Here is a 25,533-nt window from a genome sequence, read left to right as displayed (position 1 = left end):
AGCTATGGATTCACACCATGGTGTTTTACCTATAGTGTGTAGTCAGATAATAGACAATTTGGAATGCTTAAAGTGAAACTGTTGAACTATACATTTCCTATTTAAAACATCAATTTTCTTTACTAATTGTGATTTACATGCATATAAAATGTAACATATTCATAGATTTTATAGACATACTTGTACACATATATAAATAGATTATAAAAACCTATAACATATAAATTAATATTTTGGACTTCTTCAATTGGAACTTAACCAGGAATATGCTTATAGCTTCTTAATATATATCATGTTGTCAAAATAGTAGTCTTTATCAGCCAAGACAGTATTCTGAGAAATAACAAACTTATTAACACATATGAATAAGGGAATTTAAAAAAAAACAGCAGCATTGTTAACCTGGTGTAAAATAAAGGTTTAAACTAAATAGGAGACACAGGCTTAGGACTTTTACCCACTGGGAACAAAGGCCTGGTCTTAGTTCTTGTCCTTTTAAGCAGTTGCAGTGGTGGAGAGTACACTTGATGAGAGATGGCAGAACAGGTGACATGTAAGGCACAGGTATGAAATGGTCTGGAGCAAGGGTCTGTAAAAAGACAGATAAGTTGAGGAAGCTGGTTATTTCTATAGCATAACACATTTAGGAAGGCAGATCATTGAAGCTTATTTGGGATATGATTTCTATTTTCACAAAAGTGGAATTACAAATTACCAAGTAGAAAAAAATTGTCTGCCTCAGTGGAGATGGATCTTAGGGAATATACTACAAATGTCCCTTGATCAAGAGAAGGTTTTGAGTTAAGAAAGGTTTCCTAGAAACCATCTTGTGGCACGGACTAGAGCTATTATGTACATATCTGGTAGATAATCAGTGAATATTTATGCTTCATTTTTTCATGGAAAATTAAATATTTATCATTGGAAGCAAAAATTTTTAATTCTAAGGAGCATTTTTATAGCCCTAGGCAAAGCTAAAACCCAACATGTTTATATTTCAAGTACTACAGTACATTTGGGAGATGATTAAACTTGTAAATTCTGGGCTCCAGGGGTACTCATTATGGAAAAAGACCATTAACTTACTACTAGAGATCATATGGAAATTTAATGAGGCAAACAAACTTCACCTAAATTTTGATGGCATCATGAGGATAGGCATTCACATGGATGACATAACATCTGAGTTAAATTGTTCACTTACTGTTAATATTTTCCACTTCACAAATGTGACATGCAATCACTTTTTACATTCCATCATAGCATTCTTGGCAGGAGTGGACTGGGGATGAGTCCACAGTTCCTAGTCACTTGGCTGTGGAAGACAGAACAGTGTTTCCTTCATTAGGGGATTGTTCACTCGTAGTGTTCGGTTTCTCACATGGAGCACCTTACCATGTACCTCATTTGGAATCTTTACCACATCATGCCAACATGCTGTACTCATCAACGTTCAATGATAAATTTCTTTTAAATATTACTAAATCATTAATTCTTCTTTCTTATGAATCTTAGTTCCCAGGTTTGACTGCATCCTTATTTCCCTGACTGACATATTTACTGATATTTGATACATTGGATTTGCCATCTTTATCAAGTTATGTCACTAACAGATAATTCATGGCTTCAGTAGATGTATTAATATCTGTATAGAATTATTCATAATCTAATATATAACTAAATTGTTGACTGTGTCAAAGGCTGAATGTAAACTCTATGTAGTCAAAGCAGAATGATTTAAGTGAGTACTGAGGTTCATTTAAAGATCACTGTGCATCTTTATCATTACTATGTCTTATTTACTATGAAACATATAAGAAGTGATCACATTATTAAATGTAGACCGTAATAAAAGATGTTTAATTTTACTTCGTCTAATTCTTAACCTCCTATCAGAATGCCACTTACAGTACTCCAGATAGTGGCCAGCAAAGCTCATCATTGATTCTATAAAGTCACTCATTCTCATGTCATAGAGTAAATATGTCCTTGTTTAATTGAAGTGAAGGAATTGATTCTGAGAATTCTGTTTATTCTAAGTACCTTCTCTGTGCTTCTTAGACTTGGCCTTAACCAAGAGTGACATATTCATATAAATAAAATTTTGGTTACCATTAATGCTTAGAAATTCTATATACATTAATTGCTAGAAAGCATCAACAATCTCTACATTTCACTTTCCAATTTCTTGATTGCTGTACTTCTTTCAAACATGAACTTAACAGTTTCCTGTTTTCTTAATACACCACCTGGAATGCAATGTCTATACATTTTATTAATTTTAAAAATACTTAGTGAAAATTCTCTTTTTAAGTTACTTAATAGAAGTGTATTTTCCTTTAATGTGATGACCTGCTTAATTATGAAATTTTAGTATTTGCAACAAGTATATTAAACATCCAGTGGATAAATAAATATAAATATGACAGGTGCTAGATGTAGCACCAATTGTTGTGGCATCCTGAAGGAAAAGAAATGTAATCAATTTCTTCTGAATGACGAGGCTTCTTTAGTGTCCACCTATTGCAAATAGGACCTAGGATAAGTGCATTCCTTGTTCTTCCAAGATCCTACAACTAGATGCTAGACCCAATTATCCCCACCTAACACGTGACAATACTAAAATTGAGAGGGTTACAGATCATACACAGCCAGCTACATATCCAAAGATTAAAATTAAGTAGTTCTGATACCAAAGCTATACTTGTTTATAGTTTATTCATTGTTTGAATAGTCCTTGTCTACCAGGGACGACGCTGTGAGCACTTTACAGTAAATTATATTGCATAACAATATTTAATAAAAGAGCTAGTAAAATAAATTCAGATCCAGGTCTCCATGTTCTTTCTAATAAATCAAAAAGTCTTCTAAAATTCTGAATGTAATTTCAGATGCTTTGGGGCATGGAACAAATAGAAAACTACTCAGAATAAAAATTCAGTTATTTCATATCTGAAAAATGCCTCTGACACCAGCTTGATCCTTATGTTACCCTTCTTCATCACAGTTTGGTGTCACAAGCTAGTTCCAGTGATTTAAACAGGTCCCACTCAAATTTCTTGTGCCATGAATCATTAATATTATATATATGCATACATATATGTGCATATATATATATGTAGTATTATAATATCATATTATATACTTTATATACCATGGAATTCTGTATTCAAAATATTCTGAAAACTTCCACTCCATGTTTGTTGGTACAAGAGGTCATCCACATCACCACAAACCTGTGGCATCATTTAAGTCTACCTTACTATAAGTCCCAGTGCACACTACCTGGCTTTCTTGGATTTTTAACTATACAAACATTTACTTCAACAATCCATTAAAGCTGATGTTTAAATGAGCTTATATCACAGTGGCACAGATAATATATTGTGGCTAACAATAATTATTGAGGATAACAAACATAATAAATAAGAACAATGTCTAATGTGTTAAGTAATGGCAGATACAAGAGAGACACTTGTAGGGAGATGCAGTTTTAAAGCCAAAGTCATAGATGGTCTCATTTAAAAAGTCACTACAAGAACAACACTTGAAAAAGATATGGAAAAGGTGGGAATGATAGGCCATATGAGAGAACATTGTAGAAGTTGGCAACAACAGATATGAAGGGGCTTAAGGCAAGATTGCACTTGTTATAAAAATGGAAAAGTAGAAAGCAGCATGGCTGCAGTGAAATTAACAATGGATGAAGTAAAAGGTTGGCTCACTCAGGATCATGTTGGCCATTATAGGGGCACTTGTATTTGTTCTGAATTAAATAGAAAGCCATTTGAGTAGCTTTCAGCACAGCTAAAATATTTTGATTTTAAAAATTTATTCTTGTCATTGTATTAGGTGTGTAGGATGAGAGGTGGAGAAGATAGTGGAAGCATTAGTCACTGAGGTGATTTGGATGTGATATTAAAGTATAAATGTTTACGTCCAAAGACACAAATTGGTCTATAATGTGAATGTGGTTACCTCATCTACTAAGTGTGCTTTTCATGTACTTTCCAGTACCACTGAGATTTGTGAAGGTTGTTTAACATCTCAGATGAAATACTTTAGCAAGCTTCTGTACTCTCAGTTTGAATGTCTATAATTAGGTTTTTAAAGTTAATAAATATTTACTTGGCTGATAGCATCAGCACATGTGAATCTTATCCTTACAATCTTAATACAGAAATGTAAACAAAGAATAGCATAAATTCATTAGAGACACTATATTATGTGTAAACCCATGAATAGAAATGATAATGGGTCAAGGAATTCATTTCATTATATTTATAAGCCAATAAGAAATTTGGGGGCTGGAGAGATGGCTTAGTGGTTCAGCGCTTGCCTGTGAAGCCTAAGGACCCCAGTTCAAGGCTCGACTCCCCAGGACCCACGTTAGCCCGATGCACAAGGAGGCACACACATCTGGAGTTCATTTGCAGTGGCAGGAGGCCCTGGCGTGCCCATTCTCTCTCTCTCTCTCTTTCTCTCTCTCTCTCTCTCTCTCTCTCTCTCTCTCTCTGCCTCTTTGTCTGTCACTCTCAAATAAATAAATAAAAATAACAAAAAAAATTTTTTTAAAGAAATTTTGGATAACTGCTTAGATAAAAAATAAAACCCAGTAACTAGCATTTAGAGTTGGGAGATAAGCAAGAAAGCTAGGATCCTACTTAAGAAAATACTTCAATAACTGGCAAAAGACATTTGACCAAATGAACTAAAGCATGTTAGGAGAAATGTACAAGGTACATTTTCATGCTTATGGATTTATCATTTGAAGCAATCAAAGACTATGCATGTGTTCCTTGTTTAGATATCTGTGTGATTGATGATGAAGCAATACAACTCAAATCAAAGTGAAATGGGGGAAGTAGGTTTGGGAGAAATATGGTAAGCTCATGCTGGGCCGAGTGGAATTGGAGACTCCTATGTAGCCTTCAGACAGAGATCTCCTGATGTTATATGTGTATTCAGAAGTAGAAAGATTGGAAATGGAAAGAGGTATCTTAAAAACATCGGCAGTTACTAACTCCATTTATGGGGTACTAAAAGAAAGAATATTATAATAATAATCAATAAAAAGTTGACTTTTTTAATGTGTGTCATTCACTAGCCTAAGTACAATATGTGTATAATTTATGCAGCAGTGCCATAATGATTTGTTGATAAAGTGAAGCACTGAGTGACTGACTTAGTTGTGTAAGATCACACACACTGGGATATCAGTTTGAATCTGAGTTATTTATTTATTTATATTTATTTGGCTTGGTTATGTATAATTACACATATCAGCTTGTATCTGAGTTAGTTATTTATTTATTGAGAGAAATTTAAAAGGAGAGCCTCCTGCCACGGCCAGTTGTTTGTGCCACCTTGTGCATATATGTGGTTTTACATGGGTTCTGGACAATTGAAACTGGACCATCAGGCTTTTAAAGCAAAAACGTTTAGCCACTGAACCATCTACCAGCCCTGCATTTGAGTTTTAAATGATTCACAAAGGGTATATTTATTATGGACTATCCAAGAGAATATTAAAATTCTTGCCAGAACTCTAAGACTTCAAAAGTGATTCATTCCCAGTTCTTTTTCTTTTTATCTCTATATCAAAATCTGTCACTTTTCAACTCCAGTTTCAGAGCACCTACTAAACAGAGTACCCTCATTAAACTCAGCTAAATACCATCCAGAAATCTAATAAGCATGGTTACCTTATCCACGAGCAGCTACTTCCATCAGACTCACAGCTCACCATTTCTCTAATCAGCATATATATAGTATAAATTAAACCCTACTTTTATCAATCATCCAAAACATTGTGGAGATTGCTTATGCTACTAAAACACAGAAAAATAGGACATCAAATGCTGCGTTTTAATATTGAGATTATACTGTATCATTAGGACCAAAGTAATTATAAAGTAAAAATATATCATCTTGTTTGTTGATGGTTCATGTTTTCCTGCCATTCTTCAATGTTACCCCATGACAGGAAGCATATGAGATCAATAAGTTCATGTTTTCTTTTTCTTTATCCACATGCACAGAAAGCAGGGGATTGCTTTCACAGGAATGCCATTTCTTTGTTTTTCTTGTTTTCATAACATAAAGTGCATGAACTCTTGCCTTATTTGAAACATCTGTTTAGCAATTTAGATGTTTCTTTTGTCAGTTCATTCAAAAATGTTCATCTCTTAAAAACTACCACCAATTTATAGTCAGCAAATATTCATAATTTCAATGTTTTAAGTATATAAGAGAATATTTATATTATCATGTGCTCCAATTATTTTTTAGTCCTGGAATAAAGTAAGTTAGCTCACTAATTTCATTTTTCCCTTTATAATTGCAAGCACAACACTGTTCCCATAGTATACACGTAGAATGGTGATCTAAGAATAGAAAATGTCTTAGTGTTTTAAATCTCTCTCTCTCTCTCTCTCTCTCTCTCTCTCTCTCTCTCTCTCTCTATCTCTCTCTCTCTCTCTCTCTCTTTCTCTCTCTCTCTCTCTCTCACCTGTTAATTCTCAAAGAGAATACTGAGAATCTTTCAAACAAAGCATAACTTCCTGAATCTATGGAAGCAGGTACAGATCTGTATTTTCTCCCTCTGAGACTGCTTAAACTTGGTGAAATGCAGGAAGCTCACTACACAAATACATGATCGATTATGAAACAAGGTAATCCCTTCACTTTTGGATTGCTCTTGTTCTAGAGTATGTTTCATATAATCTAGAAAACTAAATTTGTGTGAGCATACACCAGCACCAAGCTGAACTTCCAGAGCCTCTGTGAAACTGTCTTAGGCACATCACCCTTTCCTGACCTTCAGAAAATGCAGATAGAGCACAGCTGCTGTCTGTCATCTTTCCCATGCTATGATGGGAAAGTTTCATCATGCCTGAGTAAGTAAGTTGTCATGCTACCATTTAGAATGTGGACAAGTGTTGATTGTACAGACATCATAAGTCAGTAATTGTCAAAAGGAGTAATTGAAACATATAATTTGGAGACATTTTGAATTCTAGAATTGATCATACTTCCCTCATGACTTTGGTGTTTGGGAAATTCACTGTTGACAGGACTTCTGTCATAGTTGAACCATGCCTCACAGTATATGCTTTCATGTTTGAATTTTGATCTTCTCTCCTCTTCATGCAAATATTACTACACCATTCCCTTTAACACCTACTTAATTTGGATCAGAGATTTTATAATGATGATCTTATGATGGTAGCATAATAATAATAATCTTATGATGATAGCATAAGATCTAAGAAACAAATTTAATATATTTGTTACCAAACCTGTAAATCATTACAAAAATATTGTACTTTTCTTTTCTTTTTGTTATTGATTTTTGTTTTTGACTTCAGATACATAAGTCATTTTTCAACCCACTGCCTTTGTAATTCACCTATCTAAATATCTTCCCTGCTTTGACTTGATTTTTCCTGGATCACCTTTCTCCTCCTTTACCTGTTTTCCACAAGAGTCTACTACAGTGATTGAAATCAGTCCAAGTCCATGTTTGGTCACATATGTAATAGTTTGAGTATACATGACTGTAAAATTATCTTCCTTTATGTACTTTATTCTTCCTACTTTTTAAACTTAGCATCATGATTTATACATATTTATCCCTGGAAATCTTTGTCATTGCTTCTGATGACTGGTCAACATTATGTAGCACATTCTACTGCAGATTTATTAATAACCTCCTCTCAAAATAATCCCTTATGGACTAAAATACAAGTTTCTGCTTGTTTTCTGTCAGCATCCTTCATTTCTGTAACTACTGACAACTTGCTATCAGAATTTCTGCACCATCTGAACTCCCAAAGCAGTTCTTAGGACTTCCACTTCCCACATACCCTTTAGTATAATCTTTTTCTGTAATGTTTACCCATCTTTTGATAAAATGTGATGTCTAAATTCTGTATTTCTAAGATCACTAGTAAGATAATACATAAGCTTGTACTTCCTAAACATAAGTTTCTTCTCTGAAGATCTATTTATGTGATTATCTCACTGTCATCTTGTTGGCCTCAGGCTCTTTGTATCTTGTAGGTAGTGGTCAATTGTAATATAAATATCTCAAATTTTCTCAACATAATAGGTATTTTATATTTAACATATTTGTTAGACAATTTTGAGGTCTTATTTACTGTCTTCTTATTTCAGAAAAACTACTATCCTTTTCCCATTTTTTTCTAGGTATAGTGTGGCATTTCCACAAATGAGCTACAAAGTCTCTACTAGGTGACCATCTCTGTTGTATATCAGGTTCACATTAGGACATGATTTAGTAAAAGAAAAATGTATTCTTGTGTTACCATATCAGATATATGTTCTGCAAGTCCACCACTGTACTCAATACAAGTCAGATAAAGAAATAAATGAAAAACATAAATTCTTCATTTTTATTTTTGACTAAAGTGACTTCATAATTAAATATATTCTGAATTAAACCAATCCAGGGCCTTTTTCTGCTCCTTTCCTGGGAAAAGTGTAGAAACATATGGTTGATACACATGGAAATTATGGTTTAATCCTGAGCAGCTACCACATGTGCAGAGTGTTTTGCTTGATTCTTTTTTTTTTTATATTTGACATTATGGAACACATTGAATCAATCTTTATAGTTAAGAATATTAAAACCATCTTCAGGAAGAAGCCCTGTACTTATCAAGATTATTTATGAGACTGTTTGATAGGAATGATATATTATGTGCCATCTTGACTATTGAAATCTGGTCTATAGACATAGGAAAGTCACAGCAGGGTGAAAATAATCCTATAATCAGGATTTAGATGAACCCATGTTAACTAAAGTGGAAAGAAAAAGTGATAGCATTACTTCACACACAAATTTCTAAGTCAGATTTTTTTATTACAAGTTATTCATAATCCATAGCAGAAGATGATTTAACATGTATAATGGATGGCCTTCTATATTGAGAGTTAAAGTGGCTCTTATTCCTAATGATAAAACATGGACTCACTGTAACCACTAAGGGACACCAAAATTCCTAGAAGGACATTCACTATTTCTAGTATAAAAATTACTAAACTAGAGCAATCCACATGGTAGTTGTCATGCTACCACTTAGAATGTGGACAAGTGTAAATTGTACAGACATATATTGCATTGTTTCTCAAATTTGAATTTTTTGAATGTAAGTACTGCTTTTTATGTATACTTCAAAAAAAAGTATATCCCTCATTCTAGTGGTCAAGAGTTAGATTTATTCTAGTGCCTTTTTTTTTTTTTTTTCATAAACAGCCACTAGATGCCAGAAACGAGGATACAAGGCTTTCATCTTTTCATTTAAGGTATCATTCTCATGTGAGATGTAATAGGCAGATAACAAAAGATCATAATCACTGAAGGTGCTTATGCACATTTCTTTGTTCAGATAGATGAAGACAATGTTGTCGAGTATTGTAAAGCATGAGTCTTTTACAGTACCTCAAGTCTCAAGCTGCTATTGGAATGTTTTTTTTTTTCCTTCCTATTCAAATTAATATTAGAAAGTCCTCAAAAATGTGAAGAATGTTTGGATACATTCTTTCTGCTTCCCTACCCTGCCTTGCATGTTTGTGTTGAAGAACAAATTCACATGCTTTTATTAACACTATGCTCTTTACTTGTTATAGAATAACTCACAAGTAAGAGATAATGCCATTGTCCCTAAGAAGTTTATATCATTAACAAGAACAAAGTTTCATAGAAAATAACCTAAAATGTTTAATCAGTCAATACCTTGTGTGCTCCAAACATGAGCACTGATAAGTGGTAAAAAGAGATGAATGATATTTATGAGCTGCAAGAGAGGTAGTTACAAAAATAAATGAAAGCTTAATCCTAGAATGAATTTTAGAAATGCACTGGCATAGAGTAGAAAAGAGGTCATTAAGGAAAGAAAAATACATAGGCCAAAATAAAGCTAGAGGAAGGAAATGAGGTGTGGTAATGTCAACAACAGAAGAAGGCATTAAGGAAGGGAAGATTTTTAAAATATATTTATTTATTTATTTGAGCAAGAGAGGCATAGAGAAAGAAAGAGAGGGTGGAGAGATAGAGAGAATGAACACACCAGGGCCTACAGCCACTACAAAAGAACTCTAGACACATGTGCCACCATGTGCATCTGGTTTACGTGGGTATTGGGAAATCAAAACTGAGTCCTTAGGCTTTGCAGGCATGTACCTCAACTGTTATGCCATCTCTTCAGCCATATGTATGCTTTTTTTAAAGAGAGAGAGAGAGAGAGAGGGTGGGGGAAGTTTGATTCTAGTAATATCCTGGTTATCACCAGCCTTTAAAATAACATGTCTTCTTGAGTTACTAACATGACACAGATTAAACCTGCATTAGCTAGGTGTGGTGGCATGTACCTTTAATTCTAGCACTTGGGAGGCTGAGGTAGGAGGATCACTATGAGTTAGAAGCCAGTTTGGAACTATAGAGTGAGTTCCAAGTCAGCCTGGAATAGAGTAAGACTCTACCTCAAAAAAAAGAAAAAGTTTGCATGAAATATTTACATATTTACATGAATAAAGCAACACATGCATTCATATGCTTAAAACTTTATTCAAATACAAAACAAATATATTTATCAATAAGATGTAAACAATCCTACCCACCATTAGTATGTTTATTTAAAATAATGATGTATTTCACAGAATTATCTCCACAGATGTAATATGGAACAATGACTATAGTGAATGTGTGTGTAAAGTTTCCTGTCTACTGCACTATCTGACATGTAATGACTCAAAATCCCCAACACTTAAAGTGATTTCAAAATGTTTTATGAATAGAGATGCCATTTGGCTTCCATTTGACTTGAATGTGTATCATTCACCTATTAAATATTAAACCTGAATCTGTCTTTCTTTGCACCTGGAAAACATAAGGCTTTGAAAATGGTTCACAATTTATGATAAGATAAACACAAATACATAAAGTCTGATCTTCCATGTGAACTCAAATATAGTTTATAAACATACATTAATTATTGTGATAATTATTATAATAAAACTCATACATCTCCAGAAATACAGCTGTATCACTAATCTTAGTTTGGAAAACACTATATTGGGGCATTTTCTCTCTCTCTCTCTCTGGAACTGGCAGCAAGATTTTTGGGGTCTTCAAATGGATACGCTCTTTCTGTCTCCACCCCTACAATCATGCTGTGGTGAGAAGAGACACTTTTTATCTTTTATTATTGTTTTCGCTTTTAATCTTTTTTGTAAGCACATTTTTTTTTATGTTTCATGTTTTTTCATGTTTTTTTTTTCCTAAGATCCATGTTCAATTATGTGGACTCCATGTGGTATATTTCACTTCTTCCCACTTTATCTTCCTTACATCTCCCCAGTTTTAACCCTTTCATACTCCTTTGTAAGATCTGAATAAAATGTGGTATTTTAGAAATAAAAAAGAAAGCAAAAACACCATATTAAGCTTTTTAGTGATCAAAATTTAGAAAGACATGATATGGTACTTAAGCAGTTCTCATCTGCTTAGGCAAGCAATAGAGATCTAAATAAATTCACAATTTGGGAGCAGACCCACTGAACTTTAAAGTGTATCAGTGCCCAGTTGCTGCACCAGAAAGAAAAAAAAAAAGTTATTGTATGTAACATTGCAGGTTCATGTGTAGAAAGATGATGAGGTGAAACAACAGTAATAAGGGAGAGAAGAAATAGCTACAGGGCATGGTGGAAGCCAGCTGGGAAAGAAAATATGTCATCTTGTCAGGACAAGAACAGAGAGCATAAAGAGTTGAGAGAAGTTGGCTATGAGACAAGGTCAGAAAAATGGTCATCAGGCATGGAGTTTAGTGACACAAAAATAATGAAGAAGGAGGATATATATCTGGGTCACAACTGAAAAAACTCTTGGTAAGAGTTTATAATGAGTTAGACATGAGGATGTAGTAAGAGAGAAGTAGAAATAATCAAGAGTTGAAGATAGGGCATTGTAACAATGATGTAATTCTCAAAGCTGGGAAAGTTAGTAAATAGATGGGAACAGTTTAAACAAAAAGGTAATGAGGGCTGGAGAGATGGCTTAGTGGTTAAAGTTAGTAAATAGATGGGAACAGTTTAAACAAAGAGGTAATGAGGGCTGGAGAGATGGCTTAGTGGTTAAATGCTTGCCTGTGAAGTCTAAGGACCCAGGTTTAAGGCTCAATTCCCCAGGACCCACGTTGGCCAGATGCACAAGGGGGTGCACGAGTCTGGAGTTCGTCTGCAGGGGCTGGAGGCCCTGGCTCACCCATTCTCTCTCTCTACCTCTTTCTCTGTCTATTACTTTCAAATAAATAAATAAATAAATAAATAAATAAATAAATAAATAAAAATAAAGGTAATGAATTTAGGCCATAAAGAATCATATCAGTTTCAGTGTTTTTGTAATTTATAGCAAGTGAAGAAAATGGACTGGGTATGTGTAAAGTGTACCACTGTGGTGATTTGAATGAAGTGTCCTCTATTGACTCATGTGTTTTGAATACTTGGTCCATAAATGGTGGCAGTTTGGGAAAGGGTGAGCTATGCTGCTGGGTTGGGTTTTGGAATATTATAGCCCAGCTTTAAGCCCAGTACTAGCACTAATTCCATTCTGCTGCTACCGAGATGTGTCACCCAGCTTCCTGCTCATGCCATGTTTTCTCTATTGAGAAGACACTTTCTCCTGAGCCCAAATAACCCCTTTCATTTTATAAACTGTCCTTTGTTACGTGTTTTGTCCCAGTGATTAAAAGGTAACTGCTACTAGCATTTGAAGGAAGCTAAATGAAACATGAATACTAGTATTACCAGGGGATGGAAATAAAATGTGAGATCAGTGAAGAATGGAAGATGATGCCTTAGAAAAACTAGGAAGTCTGATAAGGAAAACAAAAGAGGAATAAAGACAGCCAGGAATGCATGATGGCATGGGATGTAAAAAATTTACACACACACACACACACACACACACACACACACACACACACACAGAGGGATGGAGAGAGAAATGTTTTAACGAGTCATGTCAACTGCATCCACATTTTCGAAAATTATGGAAACAATACATGCTTTGGAGTCAGAATTGTCAGGGTTGAGATGCTTCAGAAACAGGTTGCAGCAGTCGTAGTGGAAGAGAAGGTTACATGGAGGATAGCCTGACCCCAAGTCCCTTAGAAGTCATATGGCTAGGGCAGGTGCTGGGATTGTTCTCAGCACAACTTGTCAGTACAGCATCTTGATCTTACATAGAAAAGATAGTTTTGCTTTGAGGGTCTCCCTACATCCTCACAGGGGTTCTCAAGTTAGTGGCTGCAACCTTCTGCCAAAAGAGTGAAGTCTGATCACATCAAAAGAACAAATAGTCTCTCTTATCTCAGCTGCTTCACTCTAGCTTCTGATTAAGTTATTCTACATTGCGGAAAAATGAAAACCAATTGGAAACTTAAATCTTCCATCTATAACAAGGTACACTTACTTTCTACTCAACAGTGGCATGTTGCTGTATTAGTACAAATTATAACCATGGCCAGTGTCTTGTCTTCTGCATGCCAGTCTGCTCACATCCTGCAAGGTCCTTTTCCCTGGACAAAAAACAAACTGGCCATTAGTAACTGTCACTCCATATGATTTTAGTCCTTGTCACTCCAACTCCTTTTGTACTAACAAATATTAAAATTGTTTTTATTTTGGTATTGTGAAATAGAAGTGTGCCAGGAAGGCCAGAGTCACCTTTCTATCATTATCACAAAATCCCATCCTTCTAGTGGTGATGAAATATGAAGCATTCAGTGGCTTACTGTGTGCCTCCTTCACTGAATTAGTTACATATTTGTAAAATTCATGTGCATAATTTCATTATATCCAATGCAGGGAAAAGCTGCATTAAAAGCTGAATGTATCTTCAGCCTCAATGTTTACTAAATTGTAGTGTCCTTTACAGTAGGATTGTAGTTGCTTATTTTTAATTACTGTTAATAGACTTGGTAATATCATGGATGCTCACTAAGTTTATTAATGGATGACATGTTTTATAAGGAGAGGTGTTGAAAAAAGGCCAGAATATTAGACAGAGTCTCTTGAAAAAGATGGTTCATTGTGATTTGAAAGCACATATATCCCTTGAAAGATTGAGAGAAATGTGACTTGCTGTGCCCATTTAAAAAGCAATTAATAGTAAGTGTGACAAGTCTCCATTTCACCGTGATATTGAGTGCCACATGGATTGTTTTCCTAATATTTAATTGGGTTAAAAAGAGAGAAAACTCTCGAACTTGATCTTTTAAAATATTTACATGTCCTCAATCAAACTCAGTGTGGCCTCCATTGTAAATGTGCAGGACTCATACATACCAAATGATTTAATTACTTAGCATTCTTTTACCTATGAGTCCATGATTTTAAGATATGATATACAAAGGGAATAATTAAGATAGTCAATAGAAAGGGACATTATCTACTCTACAATAATACTCCTGTGCCATTTCCTTTTTCTCCTTGCAGGTAAAGACAGATGACAGAGTGGTTAAGATGGACCTGGGTTTACTCTTCCTCAGGATACACAAATCAGATGCTGGGATTTATTATTGCCAGACAGTAGAGCACAGTTTTGTTCACACTGTGCGCAAAATCACCCTGGAGGTTGTGGAAGAAGAGAAAGTAGGGGAAATGTTTCATAAAGACTATGAAGGGGATGGGCCCCACAGGATGCCTTGTCCTTCCCAGAGCAGTAGCATCCCCCAGGGAGTAAAACCCTGGTACAAAGAATTCCTGCAGCTAATTGGCTATAGCAACTTCCAGAGAGTGGAAGAATATTGTGAAAAGGTGTGGTGCACAGATAAGAAGAGGAAAAAGCTCAAGATGTCTCCCTCCAAGTGGAAGTACGCCAACCCACAGGAGAAGAAGCTCCGCTCCAAGCCGGAGCACTTCCGCCTGCCCCGGCATGTGCTGCCCTCCTGACCCAGCACCATGTACTAAAGAAGAAAATCAGGAAGCATCCAACCTCTTTCAACTACTGAGAAGACTTTTCTGTCGTAGATAAAGGCTATGAAGGTGTTATGATAAATTATGCTCCATATGCACGGGAAAAGACCTCTCACAATACTGATTTTTAAATAAGTGTATTTCTTAATGGCCTCATATTATATTTATCAAAGCAGTGACCATAGTTGTGGTTTTGAGTTTGAGCTGCTTTTCCATGGAAATTATTATTTTGCCTTTGGGAGACTTACTAGAATGTTGAAGAAAAGGAAATTTCATAATCATGGAAAATATAGAAATAAATGTTTCAATCTTTTTGGATTTTTCCTTATAGATGAGGTAACTATGCAGAGTATTGGATGTTTTCACATTCTTATGTGAACTTTCTATTTTGGGGGAATTGTGCTCATGTTTTAAGCCAAGTTTTAAGTAGCCAGTATGTTGTAGAAATCTGTGGTCACCTTGCACTCTGCCCTTAAAGACCAAGCCACAGTCACAACATCGATATTTCATAAATACATTCTTTATTATCACACCAGTGTGGATAGGAGGTCAGATGGTTCTCAAAAATGTCAAGACTGTCAAAAACATGTAGTAGTCTAACTAAAAAGATTTGCATTACCCTCCTCTGGCCAGAAAGCACACATTCTCATCTATTTCTACAATTGTGTGAAAAGATCTGAAATCATCAATGAATCATATCCAGTCCATTTTCAGAAAGATAAAAATGTAATGTTTATGTCATGATGTAAGATGAAAGTGTTGTATATGCAGGTAATTTATGACATCACAAGTTACAAATGAATTTTTGGGTCTTCTCTGAAGTTTAAGATAATTTGGAAGTATGTTTGTTTTATTTGGAAACAAACTATTGAAATATTTTACTTTCAGATGCCAAATATTCCCTTTTATTTTAACAAAATTTATTCCATGCATTTTAATCTTTGTATTTTAAATATTAACAAAAAGTATGTTTGAGAGTTTATTTTTTGAAGTGTTTTATTTTAAATCCTTAGCAGTTAGCTTCCTAGAATATGAACTTTATAAGGCTTTCCTTTTATATAAAAGGCAAAACTGGATTACATATAAAATGACTATGAATATTTATTTAGACACTAAATTTAAATGTGTAGTTCATTTTCAAAATTATCTTATAGGCTATGTAATTAAGCAAACAAGTGTTAAGAACTCGGCTTGTAGGATGTTCAACCTTGTGGCTTCTCTGTACCACACTGGATAAATAATTGTCTTGGGCCACATATTAAAGTTTTGTTCCAAGATTAATAAATATACAAATATTCTGAGAAATTTAAAGTTCACATAAACCAGAAGTTTCAAAGTATTTAACAATACAATAAATGAAAAATGGACAACTCCGCAAAAAAACCTTGTTATTTGTATAACTTTCCCCTAGAGGGCAGTGTTGCCCACCAACAGAAATTAAGAAAAGTGTATTTGAAAGTTGTTTAAGAAAATGTATTTCAGGGGCTGGAGAGATGGCTTACTAGTTAAGGTGTTTGCTGACAAAGCCTAGCAACCCAGATTCAATTCCCCATTATCCATGTAAAGCCAGATGCAGTGGCTGGATGAAGGCCCTGGCATGCACATTCACCCTCTCCCCCTCTCCCCCCCAATTTCTTTCTCTCTCTCCCTCTCTCTCTCTCTCTCTCTCTCCCTCCCTCTCTCCCCCACCAACACTTTCTTTTAAAATATACATATATATATATACATATATATATATATATATATATATATATATATATATATATATATATATATAATTTATTTATTTGAGAGAGGGAAAGAGGGACAGAGAGAGGGGTAAAGAGAAAGAGAGAGAATGGGCATGCTAGGGCCTCCAGCCACTGCAAACAAACTCCAGATGCATGTGACTCCTAGTTGGCTTATGTAGGTCCAGGAGAATTGAACTGGGATCCTTTGGCTTTGTAGGCAGATACCTTAACTGTAAGCCATCTCTCCAGCCCCACCCCCTTTCTTCTTTCTATCTCTGTCAGCTTGCAAATAAAGAACTATTTTTTAAAAAATTTATTTCAGTAAAATCTGAGTAAATTTGAAAAATAAAGGTATAAAGATAGATAGCAGGTTCCTTAGCAAAGTGTAAGTCTGAAATAATCAAACAGAAGTACAGTATATTAATTTTTTTTCTTCCATAAACACATTAGAAGGAAAAGCAGAATTTTCTCCTATATCTGTATTTTTTTTTAAATTTTTTATTTAGTTATTGGAGAGCGACAGACACAGAGAGAAAGACAGATAGAGGGAGAGAGAGAGAGAATGGGCGCGCCAGGGCTTCCAGCCTCTGCAAACGAACTCCAGAGGCGTGCGCCTCCTTGTGCATCTGGCTAACGTGGGACCTGGGGAACCGAGCCTCGAACTGGGGTCCTTAGGCTTCACAGGCAAGTGCTTAACCGCTAAGCCATCTCTCCAGCCCGATATCTGTATTTTTTTAAAGAAGGAAGATTCAGCATGAGCAGTTATCATTTAATCTTGGTCTATATAGGCAGTCAATGATGTTGTTTATGAATGATGTATTTAGTCACTAAAGCAATAAGACTAATTAAAGCCCTTTTTGGCATTCTGATATTTTCATGCACATTGAAATATCTTATTGAAATAAGATGAGTATTAACCAGAAAGTAAATATCCTATGTAAAATACTAAAAGTGATTCTGAAAAATAACACCAGTCCAAATATAGTTTGTGGAAAACATTGGTTTAAATGAAATATGAGATGAATTTTTCAGCCTCAGGTCCAACTTTAGGTAATGCACTAATAAATATATATGTTGCTATACACCTGATAACATTAGTAGCTTTAGACAACTACTAATACTGAGAGGGAAAGGTGACCCTCACAGGTAAAACTGATATCCACTTCATTGATTTTATTTTCTCCCTTGTTTCCCTGATACACCCACACACTTCCACACCCATATAATTTAAGATAAACACCCTTTTTAAAGTACAAGGCTATTTCAGAGACATTAATCTTTTAGTTATGTCTGGGGCTAGAATTCAAATGCAGAGTCTCCTTTGAAAAAAATATTCAGGTTTAGAAAGTTGACTACATGAATAAAATTGTTGAGGCCTCTTATCCCTCTGCTAAACGTGGAGGGAGGGAGTTAGTTCACCTTGAGCTATACAACATCACCTTAAGAAAGAAAACATGGCCATTAGGAACTCATAACTGGAAGCATATTCTAACCAACCTCCTGTCCTTTCTTTAAAGAGTCCTCCTCCATGTATAATCTCCCAGTTCTTTAGAGCCCATGTATCTGTGTTACTCTCTGCTGAATAACACACAAATGGAATGAGTTCCATAGAAAACAAGCTTGCCTCCTCCCACAACACACTGGGGTACAGACACAGAAAATGAGGTTAGTTATTATTTAAAGCAATTTCACTTTATGACTTAGAGGTCTTATCTATGTCCAACACTCTAAATTGTATTAAATACTGAATATTTCAGTGAGAAATTATCAACCTGGAAAAAAATAGAAATAAACCCTGATGAATCCAGAAAAAAGGAGAACCAAAAGTGTATTGAGGGGGTGGCAATTCTATATAATATATGGAATACATATATTAGGTAGTTATTTTTTCTTTCTAAGATAATTCAAGTCTTTAGATTATTTTTACTGAATATTGAATAACTACTGTGAGGCACAGGGTTTTATCAATCTTCATAGCAGTTATGAATGTTTGTAAAATTTGTACAATATAGTAAATCATTTTGTGCTAGTGTTAAGCATGAAACAACACAGTTGTTATACTTAAAACTGACATCTTTAACCTGTCAAATATATTAAGTAGTTAGCATTGCATAGATATCTCACATCCCAGGAAAAAGTGCTAGCTCATAATTATAATAAGCAATCTTTGGATATACTGAGTTACTTTTTAAGGTCATACTCATTTTTCAAGCCAATATTGCTGCATTTGAGTCTGATAAAATTAATAACTTTTCCAGGAAAACTCTTCATTGTAGCAGTGATATTGAAGCTAGTATTTTATTATTTTCAAGGAAAGGTGGTGCTATATACATTTGTTTTCATTTTACACTGAATGTGTTCTGTTGGTGTCTGAATGGCTTACTTAGAAGCTAGAGCACTCCTAGAGTATTTTTGCCTTTATGGTATCCTTTATCTGTTTGGTAGGGCCCACAGCAGCATGTACCATTTGGCTTTTGGATCATTGGTAAACCTCTGGACTTCTTATCATCTGGTCTCTGGCAATAACATAGATATGCCACTCTGCATGATCCAATGTCTGTACTATGACATACAATTTCTATTTGGTTCAACTTAGATGAAAAAGAAATAAATAATTTCCAAACCCTTAAATGCTGTCTGAGAAGTATTTTTCTATGTTTTTGCCATTCAAACTCAGCTTTTGGATGTGTAGCCTAAAGAGCAGCATACAATGTCATAAGGTAATGTTTTAAGATGTTAAAAAAAAATTCAACATTCTGTCCTAAGACATTCTTCCCAACTTTTCCAAGAAGGAATCAGTCCGTTACTGGCATTACTTTGCTGTAATTGGGGTTATGTAGGCCTCACTCCATTTACAGGGCCAGTCAGCAGACCCAGAATCCTACCTGCAACATGTCCTCATTGGATAAGGGATGGAAAGTGGATGCTTTTAAAGTAGCAGCTACTAGAATGTTGAAGATTTTGAGAGACAGAAAAAGAATGTTGCAAGTCTTTTTCTACTTCAATATACCTAAACCGTTATATTCCCAGCTGTAAGACCATGAGATCATATAAATGGATGTTAATATTAAATGAACCTCTGTTTGAGAGTTTTGTTTTTGAAGTAAATGTCATGCCATAGCAATTACAACCTTTTGGTGTGACAGTGCTTCCATAGTAATTGTTTAGCATATTAACATAAACACACTGCTCCTTACCTCAAATGGAATAAATGATGTTTATTCTGAAGCAAAACATGAGGCCCAGAAACAGATTTGGTTTACCTCATATACTATCTTCTAACAGTTACATGAAGATTTTACAGTAGCAGAACAGAAGAATCATTACTCAAGGCACACTTCAAGTACATTGGTAGAAACATTAAGGTAGCAGGTTACAGAACAGCATTTAATCTGTGCTGTAAGTTTCAGATGTTGTATGATAACATTCCTAGCAAGTGGTCTGTTAATCCATTCCAAAAGGACTTACCTGATAGTCAAAAGGATATGAGGGTGGATACAGAGGTGGGCAAAGAATGGATATTATGGAAGCCAAATGTAGCCTAAGATAATTTGCTTCTGGACCTGAAACATCCCAAAACCCCACCAAAAAGGAATTGCAATCAGTCAATCAGCCTTGGAGAATGTTTGACAAAGGTGATGCTTTTTTTTTTTTCTGGAAACTTTCAATTTAAATCTGTATTTCAAACTTACATCTATCTATGGCACAAAGCCTACTTTCTATAGGTCTACTGTTTACCATAGTGTTTGATGAATCTATTGAAAGAGGTCTTTGAATAGGTCCTATCTTTAATAAAGAGCAAGAAGAAAAAGTTAACTATCTCTTCCCTATTACTTGGAGAGAATAAAAGTATTGTTGTATGTCTGTGTAATTTAAGTGTTGGGGGTCAAGCCCTGGGTCTTATACATGTTCAGCAAGTTCTCAGTACCACCCCAGCAAACATTTGTTTATGTTCACTGAAAGGATGTAGAATGAGGTGGTGGCTAAAATCCTTCCGCTATCTCTCCCCATAAACAAACCAAGTTGACCAGCAGTTCACCCACAAAACTACCAGCACAGGTTTTAACAAAAAGCAGACAAGACAGCAGAGTGCCTGCTTTCACTATAATAGAATGAAAACAAACCCATTGAAGAAGGAAGGAATGAAAATATTGCCCAAATTTCCTCTTCCATAACTCCTAGCAGCTCAGCCTGGAGAGAGGTGCCTCCTGCTTGGAGGAGGGAGGGCATTACATCCGTGCCTTAGAGTGAAAGCCCGTATTAGGCAAAGAGCCAGCCTCCCTCCAGGCCTCATCCCATAAACTGAGTGGCAGGAATTGCCTTAGACTGGGTACTCTTGACACCTGGGCAGCTGATGGAATCCACCTCTGCTCCTTCAACCTCAGGCAGCCATGCCCAGAGCAAGATGACCTCTGCTATGTAATAGGGCATGAAAGTTCACACAGGTATGGTCTTACAGCTATTACCAGTCTGCCATGATAAAGGAGTAGGAGCCAGTACCTGGTAGAAACTGAAGCCTTGTATATAGATCAGAGTTTAGAGGCAGGTTCACAAGAGACCTCTAGACCAAAGAGACAAACCCAAGGTTCAGCTCCACCACTTACAGTCTTGAAGGGGTCTGAGGCAGACCTAGTTTCTTTCCAAAGCATGGCAGACTTCCAGATCTCTGACACTCAGATGTGATGGGGTTTTACACAAAACCTCACAATTAAGGGTCTGTCTGCATCACCCGTCCAACCTTGTACAACAGTGTGTTTCTTGGCCTGTCCTCACTGATAGGATTCCATAAGTTCCCTAACACTGCACAGAGATCTGAAACCAGTGGGACTGATCTGTGTTGTGGCCTGTATCAGTGCAAGCTAAGTGGTAGGCCTCAATGTATGCCTCAGACTATGAATGTTCTTGAAGCTGGGAGACTCAGGCGGCTTTATCATCAGTGTAGGTAGCCAAGAAGCTACCTTCAGCACACTTTCCAAATCTCTGGCAGTATAGCCTGATGCAAGATCCCAAATATGAGGCAGGGGGAAGTACAGGGTAGTAAGCATAAGACTTTGCCTTGGAACAGAGTGTGGAACTGGTAAAAGCCCAATACTCTGTGAATCCTAATAACCCCAGTCCATAGGCCCCTCTACACAGGGAGCTTCTGCCACTCCCATTCCAGGCGAAGATACTAGGTCTCAGTGTAAAGGATTTCTATTCAAGGTAGCACACTGTGGCTAGTTACTGCACTTTGGAGCCACAAGTCCACCTAAACAACAGCCAATAGCAGACTAACACAATACTGTCCCAGTATTGTGCTAGTCTTAACAAACGATTGGCTCAGAATAGGCCTTACCTTGTCAATCCTAGTGGATATAGACATAATATAGGAGCCAGGTGCTGGCCCATGCACGGTGGATCAGCCCAGATTGAGGCAGAATCCTGTATATATAGTATAGTATATATGGCATGCTGTATATAGTGCCATGTGTGTGTGTATAGCATAAGCATGTTTGTGTGTAGATGCACACCCCCTTGTGCAAATGTGTGGAGACCAGATAGGAATGTCAGGCATCCTCCTCTATTGATTCCCTGCTTTGTTTCTTGGAGACAGAGTATCTCACTAAACCTGGAGCTGGTAGACAGGCAAATCAGTGAGTCACAGCAACACTTGTTAACCCAGAATTTGTGAAAATAAAAACCACTGACCACAAAATATGGCCAAATTGAAGCAAGTTTTTCTTTGTGCACAGCAGAGCTGCGCTGGTGGCTGCCTCCCTAAGGTGGGGGTGCAAAAAGAAGCCCTGAGGAAAAGAAAAGGCAGATTTTTATAATTAACAAACTGTAAGACTAAGAGATTTCCAACATGGAACTTGGCAAGCAAAATACAGAAGCAAATAGCAGTTCACAATTACTTGATCTGACATCTTTGGAGAGGTTGAGGCAAGGCATTGTCAGAGTGGGGAGTAACTCAGATTCCAGGAAGTTCCAGGGGTGGAAAACTCCGGGTAGGTAGTCAAGGTACAGTTAAACCTAACAGAAACTCAAGTTTCATAGTAAGCAGAAAATAACTTATCTTGACTTAATAAAAAAATGGCTCCTAACTCTAAGATGGAGTCAGACTGGTTCATCATCCCCCTTGTCTTATGAGTCCCCTTCAAATCTTTGATAGGCACTGGTTAGTTCTGTTCATTGTATAGGCTGATTGTGAGTGCCTTCGTAAGGTGTAGGTGATGGATCCAAGCAGGAATATGAGAAACTTTCACTGGGTTGGAATGAGTGGTCAGGTGGTTGGTATCCAAAAGGTTGGGCAGCCTAGACCTTTGAAAAGATCTTATCCATGGTAAGTTGTAACCCTTTAAGTGTCTCAGAAATTGGAAAGCCTCCTAGAAGATCTTGATGTAGTCTGGGAATCATAGGAGGTGGCCACCCACAGACTATTTCATAAGGAATGAATTTTTCCCAGTAAGGGGTACAGTGGGCCCTTAATAGGGCAAAAGGCAAGAGATCAGCCCATTCACAACCAGTATCAAGAATAAATTTAGAGTTTCATTTAGTGTTCTATTCATCCTTTCTATTTTTCCTGAGCTCAGAGAATGGTATATACAAGTTAGTTTCCAATTTATATTATGTCTTTGAAATTGAAATAATTTAGCTGTGAAAGCCAGGCCATTGTCAGACCCCAAAGTAAAGGTAATGCCAAATCTTGGAATAATCTCTGCTATTAATTTCTTAGTTACTATCTCAGCTGTTTCTGTTCAGGTTGGAGAGGCTTCTATCCAGCCTGAAACAGTGTCGACAAAAACTAACAAGTATTTATACCCATATAGTCATGGTTTAACTTCAGTAAAGTCCAGTTCCAAAAATTCAGCAGGTACAGTACCTTGACTTCTGTTTTACTGTGGAAGTAGATTATTCTTGGTGTTTACCTGCACACAGGTCATACAATGGTCTGAGATGTCTTGGAATACCTCTCCATGTCCGGGGAGCCGGACATGAGGTGAGATGAGTTTTGAAGTCTTCTTGGGAGATAAATGCATTCTTTGGTAAAGACCAGTTGATCATTTTCTACCCAGTAGTTTTGGCATGCAAATTTTCTCACTTGGTAGAGTATATCAGCCTTGATGGTTTTGTTGAGTTTATGGTGTCTAGATCAGTGGATAATGACCAATGTATTTAGTGTCCAGATAGCCTCTAGCAATTGATTGAGTTCCTATTTATTTTTGATGGTCTTCCCATCTCAAGTTAAAAGTCCCCTCTGTTTGTATTTCTTCCCATGTATATGTGTTGTAGCAAAAGCATAGCAGCTGTCTGTACAAATGTTCATCTGTCTTCCTTCTGCCCACCTTAATGCTTGAGTTAGGACAATGATCTCTGCTTTGGGGGCTGATGCATCCCTGGGGAAAGGCTGTGCCCCCAAAATTTCTTTCTGGCCCATAACTACTGATGCCCCTGTGTACCTTATTCCATCCTGGACAAAACTGTTGCCATCCATGTAAAGGTCTGCATCTTTGCCAGCAAGAGGACTGTCTTCCAGGTCTGGTTGGGTACCTTGGATGTTATCTAACATCTCCAAGCATTCATGGACTGGTTTTTCAGGGTTGTCATCAGGCAACAAGGTGGCAGGATTGACTGTCATGGATTTGTCAAAGGTCAGTCTGTAGAAGCAGATCCTGGCATTGGGTGAGATGGGCATTTGAAATCCAGCAGTTAGTGACATCCTTTAGTAGGGCTTCAACCACATGAGAGGCAGTTATGGTTAATGTTTGCACCAAAGTAAGCATGTCCTCATTTTTTACTAGAATTGCAGCAGCAGCTATGGCCCATAAACAGGAGGCATTCATTTTCCAGTATCCCGATTTCCTACAGTAAGCACACTGATGTGGCATCAGGGGCTTCCTCTTTGTGTTGTATGTGGCATGTGTTTGCCCTGAATTGGAACTGCCAGGAGTATGCAGTCCAGCCATTGTGGCCTAGTTTACTTTCTTTATCAGCACATTATCTTTACTGTCTCTAATAATTTTAATCTTTTTTTTTCCTGCAAATGCATCTATCCTTTGGATTGTTTTTAATCTTTTTGGGGCTAAACTGTAAAAGCCAGGTTAACAGCTTTGAGGCTTGTCAGGTTACCTAAGTCTCTAGGAGTATATAGACAGTATGCCTCCAGTAGGCGCTAGAGAAACGCTGAAGGCAATTTGTCTGCTATGTTTCACATGAGCTACTTTAAGATAGGTCAGTAGACTTGCTAGCTGCCCACTTAAGACATTCCAACACAGCTTGACTGTCATCACTGAGTGACGTCCTACCTTTCTCCATCCCATAGTCCCATTACAGTCTCCTTTAGGTAAAACCAGTCAGCTGCTTCTGTTCTCTGGTCATTAGTAAGAAATGCTAATCCTGGGCAAAGCTTTAGTTGCCTCTTCCAGGATTTGTTCTCTTTCTTCCATGGTGAAGAGAGTTTGGAGAATCTGTTGGCAGTCATCCCAAATGGGGAGGCGGTTAAAGAAAACACAATCACTCAGAGAAATCAGAAAGTGGAATTCTGTTTTTTCTGATTGTACAGAGCAGTTGGAGAGAAAGGAACATAAACATAACAATTCTCAGGGGTAACTTGGTACAAAAGGAGGACAGAATCTGGCATCCATCCTGGATAGCTTTCAGGGATGGCATAAGGGAGCCCCCACTGGGTGTGAAGAGGAGAAGAAATGGGTAAGGAAGGGGTGGAAGGTTAGGAGCAGAGGGGATTGGGGAAGGATCTAAGTTTAAGGTAGAGGTGGGGGAAGAGGTAATGAAGGGTAAGAAGGGGCATATAAGGGAAGCAGGG

The 25,533-nt window shown here is 36.6% G+C and overlaps 1 protein-coding gene across 2 annotated transcripts in view; it reads left to right on the top strand.

The window, feature by feature from the left end:
* The window catches only part of Sema3e (semaphorin 3E), a 243,072-nt gene extending 227,158 nt beyond the window's left edge, over positions 1-15,914 (top strand). For both annotated transcript variants that reach the window (XM_004662235.2, XM_045160898.1), the window contains exon 17: positions 14,521-15,914. In XM_004662235.2, coding sequence (XP_004662292.1) covers positions 14,521-14,976 — 456 coding nt within the window. In that variant the 3' untranslated portion in view covers positions 14,977-15,914. The remainder of the gene's footprint in view (positions 1-14,520) is intronic.
* The last annotated feature ends 9,619 nt before the right edge of the window (positions 15,915-25,533 follow it).

This window comes from Jaculus jaculus, chromosome 10 (genome assembly GCF_020740685.1).
Source record: "Jaculus jaculus isolate mJacJac1 chromosome 10, mJacJac1.mat.Y.cur, whole genome shotgun sequence".
NCBI lineage: Eukaryota > Metazoa > Chordata > Mammalia > Rodentia > Dipodidae > Jaculus > Jaculus jaculus.
The sequence above is the reverse complement of the archived record's forward strand: the minus strand, read 5'-3'. Positions and strand labels throughout refer to the sequence as shown.